General features: G+C 56.1%; 1 protein-coding gene across 1 annotated transcript; it reads right to left on the bottom strand.

Moving 5' to 3' along the window:
• GAL (galanin and GMAP prepropeptide) lies at positions 1-6,472 on the bottom strand. The gene is made up of 6 exons (XM_061203860.1): positions 6,296-6,472; positions 5,949-6,029; positions 5,032-5,086; positions 1,789-1,875; positions 1,421-1,498; positions 1-246 (listed from the first exon to the last, which is right to left on the bottom strand). The coding sequence occupies exons 2-6, from the start codon at positions 6,027-6,029 to the stop codon at positions 176-178; spliced, it is 372 nt and encodes a 123-aa protein (XP_061059843.1). The 5' UTR covers positions 6,296-6,472; the 3' UTR covers positions 1-175.
• Positions 6,473-15,781: the final 9,309 nt, after the last annotated feature.

Genomic DNA, 15,781 nt, shown 5'->3' with positions numbered 1-15,781 from the left:
TTTATTTGCCACTCAAAATTATGACCAAAGGGAAAAAATCTTAAATGATAAGGACACAGCATCAGGGCGGAGAGGACAGGGGTGGTTGGCTCTGCATTCGTTGCCGTATGATTATCATCGTCTTCGAGCTTGACTTCGAATGACAACGAAGAGCTGAACCCGCCCCGGGAGCCTCCTAGGACTGCTCCACGTCTCCTGAGGACGCTGCTGCGGGGAGACCGGGCCGGCGCTCCAGGGCCCCGGCGTCTGCAGAGGGGAGGGCCACACTGAGGGCAAAGCTCAAGTGCTCGTCCTCTGCAGAGGTGCTCACGGCAGCAAACCCAGAATCAGGCACATGTCACATTTGACTCTCGTACTTAGTATGCATTTGAAACGGTCAGACTTTTAAAAAGTGTAATTCCTGTTTGGGCAATACAAATCGATGTCTCCTAATGAAAGAAGTTCCATGTTACAACATCCAAAACAAAGCAAACAAACAAAAAACCCGGAAGAGTCCATTTGCCCCTCACTGGAAAAGTCACCAGCAGATTTTCTCCAGCAGAGATTTCCCCAAAGGCTGCCCTGGGCTCAAACAGAGGGGATCGGTTGCTTGGTTCTGAGGTTTCTAAGTTCTTCTTCCACAGCCCCCCTGCCCACGGATGGCTCTAAGGAAAAGCCACAGGCCTTAAGTCTCCTCCCCCCACTCCTTCCCCCCTCCCCACGCCCACCTGAAGTCCCTCAACTAAGGCAGTGGAGCCTGAGAGCAAATGGGTCAAAACAGAACCCAAGAACAGTCTTCGCTCTCCCAACTCGACAACAAAACTGTGATGTGCAGAACCTGACCACCCAAGGTCTCCCTTGGAGCATCAAAGTGGCCCATGTCCCACTGTGTCCCCAGGCCACCTCCCTGGGGTGAACTCTGGGCCCCTTCCACAGGGGCAGTTTTGACCCTCGCAGTGGCATGAATGACAGCCCTGAGGCACGGAAGTGCTGGGGCTGAATGCTTCACAGAAAGGCCCCGTCGGCTGTACTAGATCCCGGGATGGAGAGCTGTCGGGGTCAAATGCAGCCAGCCCCGCTGGAGGCTGCGCAGGGTGAAAGGGCGATCCGGGCCGCGGGCTCCGTTCTCTCGCCGCACTCCCAAGATACGGTTTAAGGGGGTCTACGGAGAGCCTGACTGTGTGTACTAACTAGGCCCCAGGAGGTACAGCCACTGTTACCATGTCAAGAAATGTGGGTCCAGCAGAGCGAATGAACCAGGCCCCTTTGCAGCTGGTTCCCATGCCCCCGCCTGTAACCCCACCCACCAGCGTGCCTGTCGGTGTGTAGGGGGACCGCGGTTCCTTCCCAGGAGAAGCCTGTGGAATCCTTTCTTGACAGGTTTTTTTATGTGCACAGGCTTCTAAGAGGTGGGATTTTATGTTGGTAATATTTCACATACCTCTGAGCTGCAAGAAAGTCAGAAACTCGATTATCGTGCGCACGACATTGTTCTCCAACAGCCGCCTGTCAACGCTTCCTAGAAACCAGAGGGGATCAGCGTTGACGACCTTGGTGCCTGTCTTAGACCTGGGCACCTGGGGGCATCACCGGCATGTCCCTCCCTCCCTCTCAGAGCCTGGCTCAGCGCAGTGGAGGCCCTGAGCCCCTCGTGGCCGCCCCTGGAGCTTACTCTCAGGTTTGCTGCTCCTATTTCTGGCGGCTGACAGATGGGGCCGGGCCAAGCTCAGGCCCCGGCTGTGGGTCAGCGGTGGCAGGACCCCCATACCCCCCACTGCCCTGTGTGCTCTGAGATTAAAGTCCTCTCACCTGGCCTGGCTTCGTCTTCAGGCTCGAGTTCCCGCTTGCCACTGAAGCCATGCTTGTCGTGAAATGATCTGTGGTTGTCAATGGCATCTGTTTGCAAATCAGAGGAAAGCACCTGAGTGTTGTCACTATAATGAACGGACACATGGCTGCTTATAGCCAACATGTAACAACGGACTGTAAAAACAAAGCCAAGGTAGGGAAACCATGGAAGAGGGAGTTGTTCTCCGTGGAACCTGAGGGAGGAACTCGTGCCAGGGCAAGGGTACAGCTCTTTTCCAGGTGCTGGGGCCCCACGGAACAAGAGGGGAGCCTCCAGTCAAGAGGGGGCAGCACGTGGCCAGCAGAGGGCACCGGCCCCAGGTGTGCAGACCTGGTGCAGGGAGAGGGGAGTGCCAAGGGGGGCTGGAGTTTGAGCTGGGTGCCTCCCAGGCAGAGGACAGGGGCTGGAGTCCTGCGTCCCTGAAACGGGGTCGGGGGGGGGGAACCACAGGATTTGCAGTTCTGATGTAATCAGAATTTTATTTCTCAAAGCTCACCGGCTGCTGTGTGGGAGACGGACAGAAGCCGGGGAGAGAGATACAGACAGAGACAGAGAGAAGGAGCAGGAGGAGGGGGGGAGGGAAGGAGGGAGGTTGAGTGTGTGTGTGTGTGTTTGTGTGTGTGTGTGTGTGTGTGTGTGCACACGGGTGCACACTCTGGGTGGAGTGACATGGGGGAATGGTAATTGCAGTTCCCTGGCGGTCCAGGGGTTAGGACTCCACGCTTCCACTGCAGGGGCCCACGTTCGATCCCTGGTCGGGAAATTAAGATCCCACGTGCTGAGCGGCACGGGCAAAAAAACAAAAACAAAAACAAAAGTATTGGAAAGAAAGAATGAGGGCTCTCCACCAAGTGCCCTGGAATGAAGAGAAGGGCCTGATCGGGGCCCTCTCCGGGCTAAAGGAGAAGGTCTGGCTCTCGGTCTCTGGCTACCTGGCCTGGTGGACTGTACCATCTCCAAGCCCAGAAAAAAGAAAGCGAATTCATTTTTCCAGAGACAGAGGTCTTGGCATTAAATGTGGAGGAATGATAAGTAACCCGGCGCTTCCAAAGGCCACTGGGTGCAGTCAGGCTCAAACTGTCTTCAGCATTTTTATGTTGCCATTTTCTATGCTGACCTGACAACAGAAGTCAGGAGCACAGTGTGAAGTTGCAAAGAATTCTGACAAACAGCTAGTCTAGACGGACAGCTTCTGGTGATCCAACTTGAGAGTGAAAAACGGTTTGTTTTCTAACAGGATTTTTTGGCCACGCCACAAAGCTTGTGGGATCTTAGTTCCCCGACCAGGGATCGAACCCGGGCCCCAGCAGTGAAAGCGCTGAGTCCTAACCACCGCACCACCAGGGAATTCCCTAAATCTTCTTGATAAATACATTTTCAGTATGCCAGAGTCACACGGACAAGTATTTCTGTTGAAGGGCTCCTTCTTTCTTTCAGGTCAGTGGCACACAGAGATGAGGTGCTTTCTGAGGGGAAGAACTCAGGGCTGCAAAGGGTTCAGGAAAACTCGCGCCCTTTAAATCAGTCTTTCCCTCCTGCAGGCGAAGTGACAAGACCATGTGGGGACCGGCTGCTGCGTTTGATCTGAGACTAAAGATGCCCAGCAGGTCCTGCCTGTGGCCCCGTTTAGTTTTTGTCATTTCTGTGCCTGTGTTTCTCAAAGCCCGGCTCTCAGGCACCCTCCAGGCGATCAGATAAACAACCATCTGCAGTGGGAGAAGAGTCTGTACTTAAACTTGGGGATTAAGAACTAAAAGTAGCTCCCCGGGGTAGTTTAAATGGGGACCATTCTTCCCAACGACTCTGGAAGGATTGGGATATGAGCTATATATGAGTTGTTTGCCTCCTTTCTGGCAGGAAAGTAGGAAATAAATAGAGGAGGATTTTTTTTTAAGGTTGATGGCTGTCCCCAAATCAACCATGCCTGCAAAATTGAAAGCTACGAGTAGGTAGGAGGTTGGATGGGAAGTGAAAGGTCTCCCCTCGCCCCCTCCTTTAGGACCATTAAAATCTGAAGGTGCCACTGCAGACAGAGGACGTGAAGAGAGCAGGAAGTGGGGGCTGGGTGGGCGAGGGGAGGCCGCAGTGGCCGTAGCCTGCCGTGCCCAGAGCTGTCCCCAGAGCTGTCCCCTTTAGCGCTGGAGGTGTGGCCTGTCTGCACACACCCACTCCCCCGTTGCCTGCCGCCTCCTGCGCCCACTTAGGAATTCCACGGCAGGGAGCTGGTCACTGAGCCCCGGGCTCGGTGTGCTTCCCTGTAAATGCAGCAGTCGAACAGGGGGTCTCTGAAGGCCCCAGCTACCCTAGACTCACTGGATTCTCTGCATCATGAATGTAATCAAATTACTCCCACCAAGTCCAGACGATGTCACATCAAGGACAAGACACCAAGTATCAGTCACCCTGCAGGACGGCTCCAGGGACAGATTTGGAGCAGGAAGAGGACCTTCTGCATTTAGTTTTGGGGCGAGCATGTTTTGGCTTCTCCAGGTCACCTGTGAATTCCTATCGCAGGCTTAGGCTCACGGAGGATGGAGATAAGGTTGGGGTCAGTTGACCTGGGGGTGCTCTGTGAAGCCAAGGAATGGATGGGAATGTTTAGGGAGATACAGAGGGACCCAAGAGAGGGCCCAGAACAGAGCCCCAAGGGATGTCTGCCTTCCAAGACGGTCACCTGGGAAAGCCTGAGCAAAGTCTGAGGCTGGGAATCCCATGGGGTGCAGGGCAGGAGAGCCAGAGGAAGGAGAGGCTTGCTGAGGTATCAGGCCTGGGCCAATGTGCCGAGCAGTTGAGACTGGCCAGGCCGAGGAACGGGGGTAAAAAGGGGGAAGGGTGCAGAGAAGGCAGGAGAGGGCCCTGAGGGTTTGCCAAGCTGCAGGCTGCAGGATGGGTCAGGGTTCAAGAAAGAGCGAGGTGCCCCAAGGCTGCGGGGGGGGGGCAAATGGGGAGGAGGCTGAGAATTGGGACATCTGGGGGGCTGCCTTTCAGGGAATCAGTTAAACCTACAGAGAAACCATCCTGCCTCAAAGTCTCATGGAAGACTCCCCTGTTTCCCTTTATCAGACTCAAACTGGAATATCAAGGTATCAGAATGATGACTGGCTACCCCCATATTTCAGAAGCAGCAGGACGTGCACAAGCGCTACAGCCAGCACTAGAAGAGCCCGTTCGGTGTCGAGAGGCCGTGCACCTGCATCACTTACGTGGTCCGAGAAGGTAGCCAGCACTGTTCAGGGTCCAGCCTCTCTTTTCCTTCACCTTAAATGGGAGAAAGGGGGTCAGATGGCAAGAATCCTGCCTGGTACCGGCTGTGCCGGCTCAAAGAAGCCCCAAAGGCCGCTTCTGCTTGTATAACCCACCATGGCAGCCTGTGAAGTTATTTACTTCAAATAATCACAGAACTTAAATTACAAACACACTTTAGTTACTCTTTCATATACTAAGCCAAGAGATGCAAACTGTTAAAGCAAGAGCTTTAAATGAAACTAGAAAGACATTAAGTGAAATTCACTCAGACCTTCCAGGCATGATACAGGACTTGGAATAATGCATGTACTTTTGGAAGCTGCAAGAAATTCCAGATCTGCAGATAAGCTATATGTGACACGACAATAGGACTACTTGCTTTATCAAATACTTCCTTAAGCGCCGAGACCACAGACTCGTAGTGCACCCACGCGCTTGTAAGCGATGCTGAGAACACCTGTTGATAACACCAGCTCGCACACGGTGTACTGACGCTCTACTGAGCTGAATGGAATGAGATTTGCTTCTCACTCGTCCGAGGCGCTAACCTCAAGTACAGCAGTGTCCATGTTTAGTGGTCGATAGCCAGGGGCTGTTTACACACTGGGAGAGGCGAGGTGCCGGGAGGATCCGAGGGAGCCTCTGGGCGGAAACCGCCGCCCTCCGCCCAGCCCCCGCTGGTCTGCTCGCAGGACCCGGGCCCCTCCCTGCGCAGCTCCCCGCGGCAGGGACCCCCCCAACTCCCGCCCGCCCGCAGGCAGAATTGATGGCACAAGGCATCCACCCTCCCCCGAGTCTGGTTCTGATGCGGTTGCCCCCCTTTGCAGAGAAGGGGACCCGCATGGGGAGCGTTTGCTCCCCAGCCTGCACTTACCGGCGACCCGAGCCCCAGGGTGGCTGAAAGGGCCGCGGCGAGGAGCAGCGAGGCGAGCAGGAGGGCGCAGCCCCTGGGCATCTGCAAGGGAAGGCGGGCGGTGGGGGACGGCGCGGGGAGGCCGGTCTCGGTCCCCAGGGCTCACGTCGGGCGGAGGCTCGGACCCCTGCCCCTGCGGGTGCGGGAAGGGCGGCCAGGAGCCGAGGTGCCGAGGACCGAGAGCCCGGGCAAGGGGCAGGGGCACCGCGCCGGCCCCAGGGAAGGTCCACCCGGAGGCGGGCGCTCCGGAGAAGGGACGGCGGAGAAAGGGGGTCCGCCTCCCGCTGGGGTCCCCGGGGGCGCGGTACCTTGAGCGGCGGGGCCCGGGGGATCTGCAGGTCCTGGGGCGTCAGCGGGTCCGGAGATGTCGGCGGGGCCGCGCGTCCGTCGAGTCGGGTCGAGTAGGGTAGGGCAGGGGGCTCTCACCGCATGGCGCGGCCTCGGGGACACGGAGGCGGGAAGCTCACGGCGGCCGGGCTCGGAGCCGCTGCCACCGCTATTTATGCGGCGCGTCCGGGGCCGCTCGGCCGCGTCACGGACTCGGTCCCCGCCTCCCGCGCCCTCGCCGGCCCGAGTGGGAGGGAGGGACCGGAACTCGGTTCCCAAGGGGCGCTCGGAGCGCCTGCGGGAGGGCGGGGACGGCGGAGAGCCCCCCGCACCCCGCGCGAGAGCCCCCCGACCCGGCTGTTAGCGGACCCGGGGCAGCGAGCCCCGCACCCCGGCACCGCGTCCCGTGCCGCCAGCGGGCCCTCCGCAGCCAGAGACCCTCAATCCGAGCTGGGCGGGTCGCGGGGTCCTGGGCCCACGGGGCAGGGGGCGCCGCGCGGGCCACCCCTCTCGCACGCTTTTGCAGCGGCTGGATGGCGGGTTCAGCCTCAGAGCCATCCATGGGGGGAGGACGGGAGGCCACAGCTCGCTCAGCTTCCCTGCCTCCCGGTGGATGCCCAGGGGTCCCCGGGAGCCCAGACCCCGTCCTGTTTTCTAAAAGGGGGCAACTCAGCTAGGGGGCACCTAGGCTGTCAGTCCCTGGGGCTGACTGGCTCTCCCGCCTCGGAGCTGTGGGCCCTCTTTACGTCCCTCAGGCGCTGCTGGGCCAGAAGGGGTCCCTGCAGACGTTCCCTTCATGGCTCCCTCCTTCAGGACCCCGAGCTCTTCAGAGCAGGCTCAGGTAGCGGTTGAGCCCTTGAGGGCCTGGGAGACGGGGGTCGTCCAGAGTGAGACCCGCCCAGGCTCCCAGGGGTGGCCAAGGGGTGCGTGGGCAGGTGGCCAAAAAGTCACCTAGAAACAAGGCCCTCCTTGGCTTACTCCACAAATACTCCTCAGCTTGGGCCAGGCCTTCCCCGCACAGACAGCGGGGCCCAAAGGCGTGCCACCTCCAGGCTTCTGGAGGGGGATGAGGCCATCAGGAGACAGTTTGCCCAAGCCCCTCTCCCACCTGACGGGCCACTACCGGCCGTTAAAGTCCTCGCAGCAGCAGACAGAGACGGCCCCTGCTTGAAGGTGCCAGCCGGTGGCCAGAGCCGGTGGCCAGGAGGCTGCAGCCGTCTCCCTACCTGCCAGGCTGGATGTTAGGTTGATTGACGTAACTGAGGACCCTGGAGTGAACAGGATTCAGGACAAATAATAATGACGATGACACCCTACATGTCTGCTACATTTAGTCTTATGAACCTTAGTACTGATAGCTCGGGCCATCCCTGGGGAGAGCCATTTGCTTCTGCAGGGATGAGGAAGGACACTGGGGCACCTGAGGACTGCGGTCAAGGCCAGCTGGCTGGTTAGGAAAGAACAAAGCCCTAACCTGGGGTGCTGAGTGCCCACCGTGGTCCACTGGAAGGCTTGGAGGGGTGCTGGTGGGGACACCTCGCTTGGTGAGGGGTCTCAGGGACAGACTCCTGGCTGAGGAGGGGGTGACGGAGGAAGATGGCGTGTATTCTCAAGGGCGTAGTTTGACCTCCGGTCCTTCTTATTTTGGCAGCCTGGGGTGGGAGGAGAGTAAGAGGCAAGGGGGCCCTGAGCAGGAATCACAGACTGATTTCTGAAGCCCCTGGTCAACCCAGTGTGTTCCTTCTAGGGAGGGAAGAGGGAGTGGAGGCTGCCACCTTGGCAGCCTGTCAGTGGTGGGCAGACGGGCAGCTGAGATGCAGAAGAGTAGAGGGTAGCTTTCTGCGACTCATCAGAGAAGTGATGCGGATGCCCTCTCACGCAGACAGTGTTGGGGAGGGGGCCGGGGCCAGGCCACGGGTGCCCCCCGGCTACCTGAGAAATGCCACCGCCCCTTGACAACGGCTGGTTTAGCGGGAGAGTCGTGCCGTCACTCGGAACACTGGCTTTTCTTCTGAGAACGAATGCACCCGGCGCCCTGGACGTTTGGTTAATTTCAGCCTTCTCCTGTCTTCCATGTTAGGTGCCTCTTGCCGTCGATGAGGCCTTGAGGGCCCTTCTGCTCTCAGTTTACTTTGTCAAGGAGCCTCTTCATCTGCCTGAAGAAGCAGGACTTCTAAACCGAAGTCCTTTGTTCCAGAACGCCCTGGCCACGGAGCCAGCGTTCAGGTCTCCAAGTGGGAGAAGGTGGCCCTGCAGACAAGCGAGACACAAGTCCACCCCTGTCGGTGATGCACTTAGGTGGGGCCATCAGATTGTTTATCCCGCTTACAGCCCCCAAACCCTCCTGGAAGCAAAACCCTCATGCATGCTTGGGCCCAGGTGCAGCCAGGGCAGACGGCCAGGGGGCTAGTAGATAGAAGAAGAATGTTTCAAAAAACCAAAAACCTGCTCTCTGGCCACTTTTTCCACATGTCTCGGGGAAAATCATGAGCAGTCTTTACATATATTATGAATCCACTTAGCAAAGCTACATTGAGTAATTAGACATGTGCTCTATACAAATATGGGTCCTCTAAGTTGACATGGTCTGTCACCAAGACACCACCCCGGGGGACACCCACTGTCGCTGCTTCTCCCTCAGTCTGGGTGATGGGATTCTGTACAAATCCTGGGTGTGGCCCGTGACCCTGGCCAGGGGGAGTTAGGTGGGCACCAGAAGCCTGCAGACCCAGCAAGGCAGAAGCGAGGAGAGATGCTGTGACTTCCCAGGGCCAGCAGAGGCATTCGACAAAGGAGGATGGCACCCCCGGATGGCAGGCGCCTGCTTCCCGGCACAGGCTGTACTGAGACCCACGGCCAGCGTTATAATGGGCTCTGTGCACTCAGCAGTGATCCAGTGAGACACTGTCACCTTGTGATCTTGAAGACAGCCCAGTGTGAGGCAGATAAAATGGGTCACCATTAGAGTAATGGAGATCAAACAGAAAGCATAATTTTATCCTTACTTTGTGAGCTGGCCCGTCTTCCCTTAGAGGCCCTGTTCACCACCAAAAACCAACCTGGGTCTGGTAAGCAGGAAGAGCAAGAGTCCAGAGAAAACCTAGGCCACAGTCCGACACGGGCTCATCCATGCATCCCCGGAGAGATGTGGCTTCCCCCGGCACCGCACGGGGACTGCGGCAGCAGACGTCCCAGCCCGCATGGAAATTACAGTCTAGTGGAGACCTGAATGCACAAAAACGGTTGTACAAATAACCACTTCACTATCATGAGAAGGAGGTACGTGTATTCAGGGAGCTTGACCTGAAAGGTGAGCAAGATTGGCCAGGTGGGGCCCAGCACATTCCAGGTGAAAGGGATCACACAGGTAGGCCCCCTTTTTGGTCCTTTTCCCTTCCTCCTTCCTCCTGCCTGGAATGTGGATGCGAGGGCTGGAGCTGAACAGCCATTTTGGACCACAAGGTGATGACTTTGGATGACAGCAAGACTGAAGGAGCCTGGGTCCCTGGGCTGCTGACCTCCAGGCTTGTTTCACAACAGAGAGAAATAAACCTTTCTTTTACTTAAGCCAAATGTTGTTTGGAGGGTTTCTATTAGATGTAGTTGGAATGACTCCTCACTAATAAACGGTGTCTCACACAAAACAGTCGACAAATATTTGATGAATGAATTAATGAATACAAATAAGTAAAGGGACACACACCTCCAATGCTGGTGAGGAGCTAATGGTGGCGAGTTGGGCTCATAAAAGGAGGAGGCTTAGAAGAGAGGATGACAAAGGGACGCTGCCTACTGATCCTATGGTGATCTCATTACTATTGAAGAAATGAGGAAATGTCTTGACCATCTAACCTTGGCTTTCATTTGACTCCACAAATGTTGCATCCTTGATCCCGCCCTTCCATGGGTTCTAGCTGCTATCCCCAGCCCTACCCACCCCACCCACCCCAGTAGCTCAGTCGTCATGAAAAAAATCCCAGTTGCTCCCTAAAGACAGTAGCTTGTTAAGGATCTGGCTAAAGTGAAGGTTGATCTAATTCTATGAATGGTCTTTTGAGTGTATGTATTCAGCTCATCAATATGTCTTCCTTAAAGGATTCGTGATACGTGTGAAGATTTGTTTACTTTGCCCATAGGAACAGTCGGTGTTTTTAGTAAGGGTGGGAGCTGAGGAGAAGGGAGAGATGATGGAGAAGAGGGTTAAGCAGTTTGGGGACATTGGCTGAGAGGACCCCCGCCTCCCTTTACCAATCCTCGGGGGACCCCTCCTCCCACTTCTTTGAACATCTTGCTGGCCGGAGTCAGGTCCAGCCGCAGTGGAAGCTGCAAATTGAGGTCTGCAATTGTGTGCGGTGCTGGTGCCCCACTGAAACCAGGGTTCTGAGCCAGAGGAAGGAAGATGGGATGCTGGTCCTTGCGACCAGCAGGCTCCGCCTCAGGCAGGGCCCCAAGGCAGCCGTTTTCAAGGTTGCACATTTTTGTAAGATTTGAAATAAGCTATAAGCACAGTCAGTCCAGACCTGCGTCTTTCTACAACCCTCCCCAGCCGGGATTACCCTCGTGGAAAGTGGTGCTGGGGAGGCCCCAGGCATTTCCGGTTCTCAGGGGAGGTTGGAATGGGGATGCGTTTAGCTGGAGTTCAGGTGGGAGGGAAAATTTACCTGGTTCGTGGTGGGTGTGTTTACAGTGGGGTGGATCTATCTCACGTACATTTACAGTTGAGGTGCAGCCAGCCCTCCCAGGGTGGGAATGGCTTCCAGGAATAACCCCTGCCCACGGTGCCCACGCCCAGGCATCGAGGTCCGCCCTGCAGAGTTGCTGGCACATCTCCGAAAGCTGGGAGCTGGGGCTGGAATAAGCCTGGGGTCACTGGAGGAAAAGAGACAGACTGCAGTTTTAAAGGCGCTCAGGCAGCTCTTGATCAGCCGCCACCCTCCGCCAGTGTCTTGGGGGCCGTCAGGGCCTCTCGTCAGGCCCACAGCCCCACACCAGCAGCACCTCCCGCTCCGTCGCCCCCAGCACTGCTCCTGGGCAAGCTCAACTCTTGGGTGAGTGGAGAGGGGGCGTGGTGTTTTCCGGGTGGTCCAGCTTTGCTCATCTGACAAGTCCGGGGCTCTTTGGTTTGAGCCATCCTTGCCCGCCCCCTGCGCCTCCTGCCGGTGGGGAACCTTCCTCTTCCCTAAGCCCACCCTCAGTATCTTCTTTCCCCCAACTCCCCACTGCCCTGGGCTCTGGGCCAGGAAGTCTCCTCTCCCCATCCCAGCTCGTCTCCCTTCCTGCTCCTTCCTCCTCCCCTCCCCCCCCACCTGGGAGGCTCCCACTCCTGCCCCGCCCACCTCCCCCTCCTGCCCCGCCCACGTCCCCCTGCTTCCTCCCACCTAGGTCCTCCCACCCCAGCCCCGCCCCCTCCTACTCCTGCCTGTCCCCTCCCCCTCCCCTTCCCCTCCCCCCCCTTCTCTCCATGGCAGCCCATCCTGAGGAGCTTCCCCAGGGAGTATTGCTGCAAGTCAGAGGCTCAGCTTCCCGCTGGGTGTCTGGAATCCACCTGTGCCCTGGGGTGACTCACCCGTTGGGTGCTTTCCAGGCGTCTCAGCCTGGAGGAGGGGGAGCGCTGACCCTCTGGGGCTGGTGACTCAGCTGCAGGCCCGGGGAAGCAGCACCTGTTTCCTGGCCCTGAGTCCGACCCACGGGCAGCACCCTCAGGGCCATGTGGGAGCCCATCTGGCTAATGGGATGTGGGGACCCAGCGGGGGGGGCATTTCCATTCGGGGGCCTGAGCTGTTGGCGGGGGAGGGGACGCAGCCGCCCTGTGCCTCACCCGCTTTTCAGGGACCCCGAATACTTTAAGGGACTTCAGAAACCATGAGCATTTTAAAACCTTCAGTTGAAGAATAGTCGACAGACAAAAACGTGCTCCAGTGTGTTGAGCTGGCCGAATGCCGGCACCGCTCGGACCGCAGTGTCACCAGCCCCGGGTCCCCGGGTCCCCAGGCCCCGACCCTCCCGGTCGCCTCCCGCCCACGGTAGCCTCTGCGGGCTTCTAGCAGCTGTGACTTCGCTTGTTTTAAACTTTGTGGAAATGGAGTCACGAGGGTCTCTCTCCGTATTCTGCCCGAGCTTCCTCCGAGTTGCTTTGTGTCTCTGTAAAATCCCAGAGCCTGTCAGAAGGTGACAGTGTCCGGCCTGTGGCTCGCTCATGGGTGGACGGGAGTTGAGTCAGTCACTTAAAGGCACTGGGCTCTGTGAACCGCTGTGATTGACATCACCGGGAAGCTCAGTCCTTCCCCAGCTCCGTCCACTCATCGGTACTGATGGACAGTCCCCTGCCGGGAGGGCCACTGGCCACAGTGGGTTGGGGGTAGGGGGCTGGAGACACGGCCCATCCCCCGTCATCCTAGAGCCCAGTTGGGTCAGGGCTGGGTCGTGGTCCCGCCTTTGCTCCAAGTTCAGAGCCATCCGAGGACACAGACACAGAGGCTGGGACAGGAGCCGAGCACCGGGTTCAAATCCCGCCTCAGCGTTCACAAGCCGCGTGGCCTGGCATCCGTTACCAACCCTCCCTGTGTCTCCATTTCCTGCCAGTAAATACCCCCCCACTTCACAGAGTGAAGTGAGAGGGGAGGGGACATGGGTCAGCCAGCCGAGGACTCTGAATGGTGTTGGCCAGTTACCTAGAACGATCTGGAGTCAAGGTGAGGCTGTGCCGCGGCTCCCCAGGGGCTGCTGGGAGGACAAGGCCTATGGGGCCCCCTCTTTGGAGCGTGGGCTGTGCCTTCCATTTTTGTCTCCACGTTGACTTACTTTAAGTGCTTATTGTCAAAGACGTTGTAGCGGCAAAAGACAGAAGAGCGAAAGGCACAGAGTCAAAATCACCCATCATCATATCGCTTTTTAAAAAGTTTTAATAATAAGAAACACCAGTTCTACCACCCACACGTCTAGAAGGAAACTCTGTAAACGGGCATGTGTGGTCTTCCAGGCGTGTCTGTGTTTTCACTGTGGTTATATGTACACTTAAAAAAAGAAAGCCAATGGGGGCTTCCCTGGTGGCGCAGTGGTTGAGAATCTGCCTGCCAATGCAGGGGACACGGGTTCGAGCCCTGGTCTGGGAAGATCCCACATGCCGCGGAGCAACTGGGCCCGTGAGCCGCAACTACTGAGCCTGCGTGTCTGGAGCCTGTGCTCCGCAACAAGAGAGGCCGCGATAGTGAGAGGCCCACGCACTGCCATGAAGAGTGGCCCCCGCTTGCCACAACTAGAGAAAGCCCTCGCACAGAAACGAAGACCCAACACAGCCATAAATAAATAAATAAATAATAAAACAACGTTTTAAAAAAAAAAGAAAGCCAAGTGGAATTTTGCTATGCTTGTTCTTTTGCAACCTGCTTCTTGCATTTTACATCTCGGATGGTTTTCCAGTTGAGGACCGCCGCATTCTTTCCACCGCGAGGTGCACAGATCCCGGCTGACCTTCCCGGGTCACAGACATCGCAAGGTTCCCGGTGTCCTGGGGTGTGAGAGGAGTCCTGGTGCAGAATCCTCCAGGATCAGCGGATGGAGTCTTAGCCGTGGGGGCAGGGATGCAGGGCGCGCGCATCTCAGCTTTTGTTAGAAGCACCAAGTGACCTTCTGGGAAGGCTGTGCCCACTTAGAGTCCCCTTTCAGAGTCCAAGTGCCCTTTGCCCCAAACCCTGGCTGGGTGCTACCAAACATTCAGATTTTGCCAGTCTGACAAGGGGCCTGTAGGAATTTGCTGAGGCTACCGAAACAAAGGACCACAAACCAGGCGGCTTAAACAAGAGCCATGTAACATCTCACGGCTCTGGAGGCTGGAAGTCTGAGATCAAGGTGTTGTCAGGGTTGGTTCCTTCTGAGGCTGTGAAGGAGAATCTTCGTCTTTTGCCTGTTCTGGACATAAATGGAATCACACTCTATGTGGCCTGCTGTGCTTGGCTTCTTTTACTGAGCATAATGCTGTCAAGGTTCATCCGTGTCGTAGCCTGTGTCAGTGCTTCATTCCTTTCTGGGGCTGAATAATCCTCCATTGTGAGGCTGGACCACATTTTTATCCATTCATCAGTTGATGGACACTTGGGTTGTATCTACCTCTTGGCTATTGTGAATAATGTTGCCCTGAACATTCGTGTACAACCTTTTGTTCAAACACCTGTTTTCAATTCTTTTGGGTATATACCTAGGGGTTGAGTTGGTGGGTCAGAGAGTCATTCTATATTGAATTTTTAAGGAATTTTATTTAAATTTTTGATATTTTGTTCATCATGGATATTTTACATTTATTTTGATTTTTAAATTAAATATTACATTGAAGGATTTGTCTTTGTTGTTGCGTTTTAGCCCCCCTTATATTTTGCACCCGCCCCTGTAGGGTGGGGTGGGCAGGGTGGGGACAATGGATGGAGTCAAGCTGTTTCTGGGAGGCAAACTCACCTCCATATTTTTGCACTTGCTGTTTCCTTGGTCTAGAACTTCCCTCCCACTTCCCATCTCAGCTTGCCTGGGACTGTGGTGTTTCCAAGAAGTCCCAAGCAAACTGGGACAGTTGGTCACCCAGTTCCCACCATTTCTTTCCTAGCTGCTTCCTCTCACTCTTGGACAATGAGGTCTAGCTGGCCTGGAAGCTGTCCAAGGTCACGCTCCCTGGAGGGTCTTCTTTGCATCTCCCGTCTCGCCTCCCCTCTGGGTCATCCCTGCCACACCACGCCCACCTTTCTCTGGGTCCCTCTTGCTTTTGTAGTTGGCTCCTTTTCACCCCAAATGGCCCCCTAGCTAACTCAGGTGCTATTAAATAAAAACACAGAACGAACAGTTAAATTTGAATTTCAGATGAACGACAAATCAATTTTGATCGTACGTATATCCCGTGCAATATTTGGGACGTGTTATACTAAAACGTTATTTGCTGCCATCCGAAATTCTAATTTAACCAGGCATCCTAGCTTAGTGGTCAGGGTGAGGTAGGGTGTGTGGCAAGCCCTGTCCTCCAGAACCTCGAGTCTCGGTCACAGAGGTGAGCTGAGCAAGCATGACGCTCCCCTCATGTCCACAGATAAGTATTTGGGGTCAAGCTCTGCTCTGAGGAAAAATGAAAAGACCTGTGTGGGCTCCATATTTTTTTAAAAGAAGATATAGATCTGGTAGGAAAGTGGACGTGAGCACCAATTAAGAGGAAATCGGATTGACAGATCCTTCGTGGTAAGAGCTTTCTTCCCTCTGTAATGCGTTGACAGCAGAACAAATCGTGACCCTGGGGAAAAAAATTAAATTCTCAAACCCTGTTTATTATATTTGAAGAGTCAGGCTGACTTCCCAGAGGAAGAACATTGCCAATTACCATCGCCAGGGCCATCATTTTCCGGGGAGTACAGCTGTCCTGCAAGCTGCCCAGACAGCAGCCCCCTGCCCGACAGCTGGCCCTCCAGCCCAGCCGCAGCACCAGGGAAACTGCA

This window comes from Eubalaena glacialis, chromosome 10, assembly GCF_028564815.1.
Source record: "Eubalaena glacialis isolate mEubGla1 chromosome 10, mEubGla1.1.hap2.+ XY, whole genome shotgun sequence".
Classification (NCBI taxonomy): domain Eukaryota; kingdom Metazoa; phylum Chordata; class Mammalia; order Artiodactyla; family Balaenidae; genus Eubalaena; species Eubalaena glacialis.
Note: the sequence above shows the minus strand (reverse complement) of the source record. Positions and strands in the feature narration are given on the sequence as shown.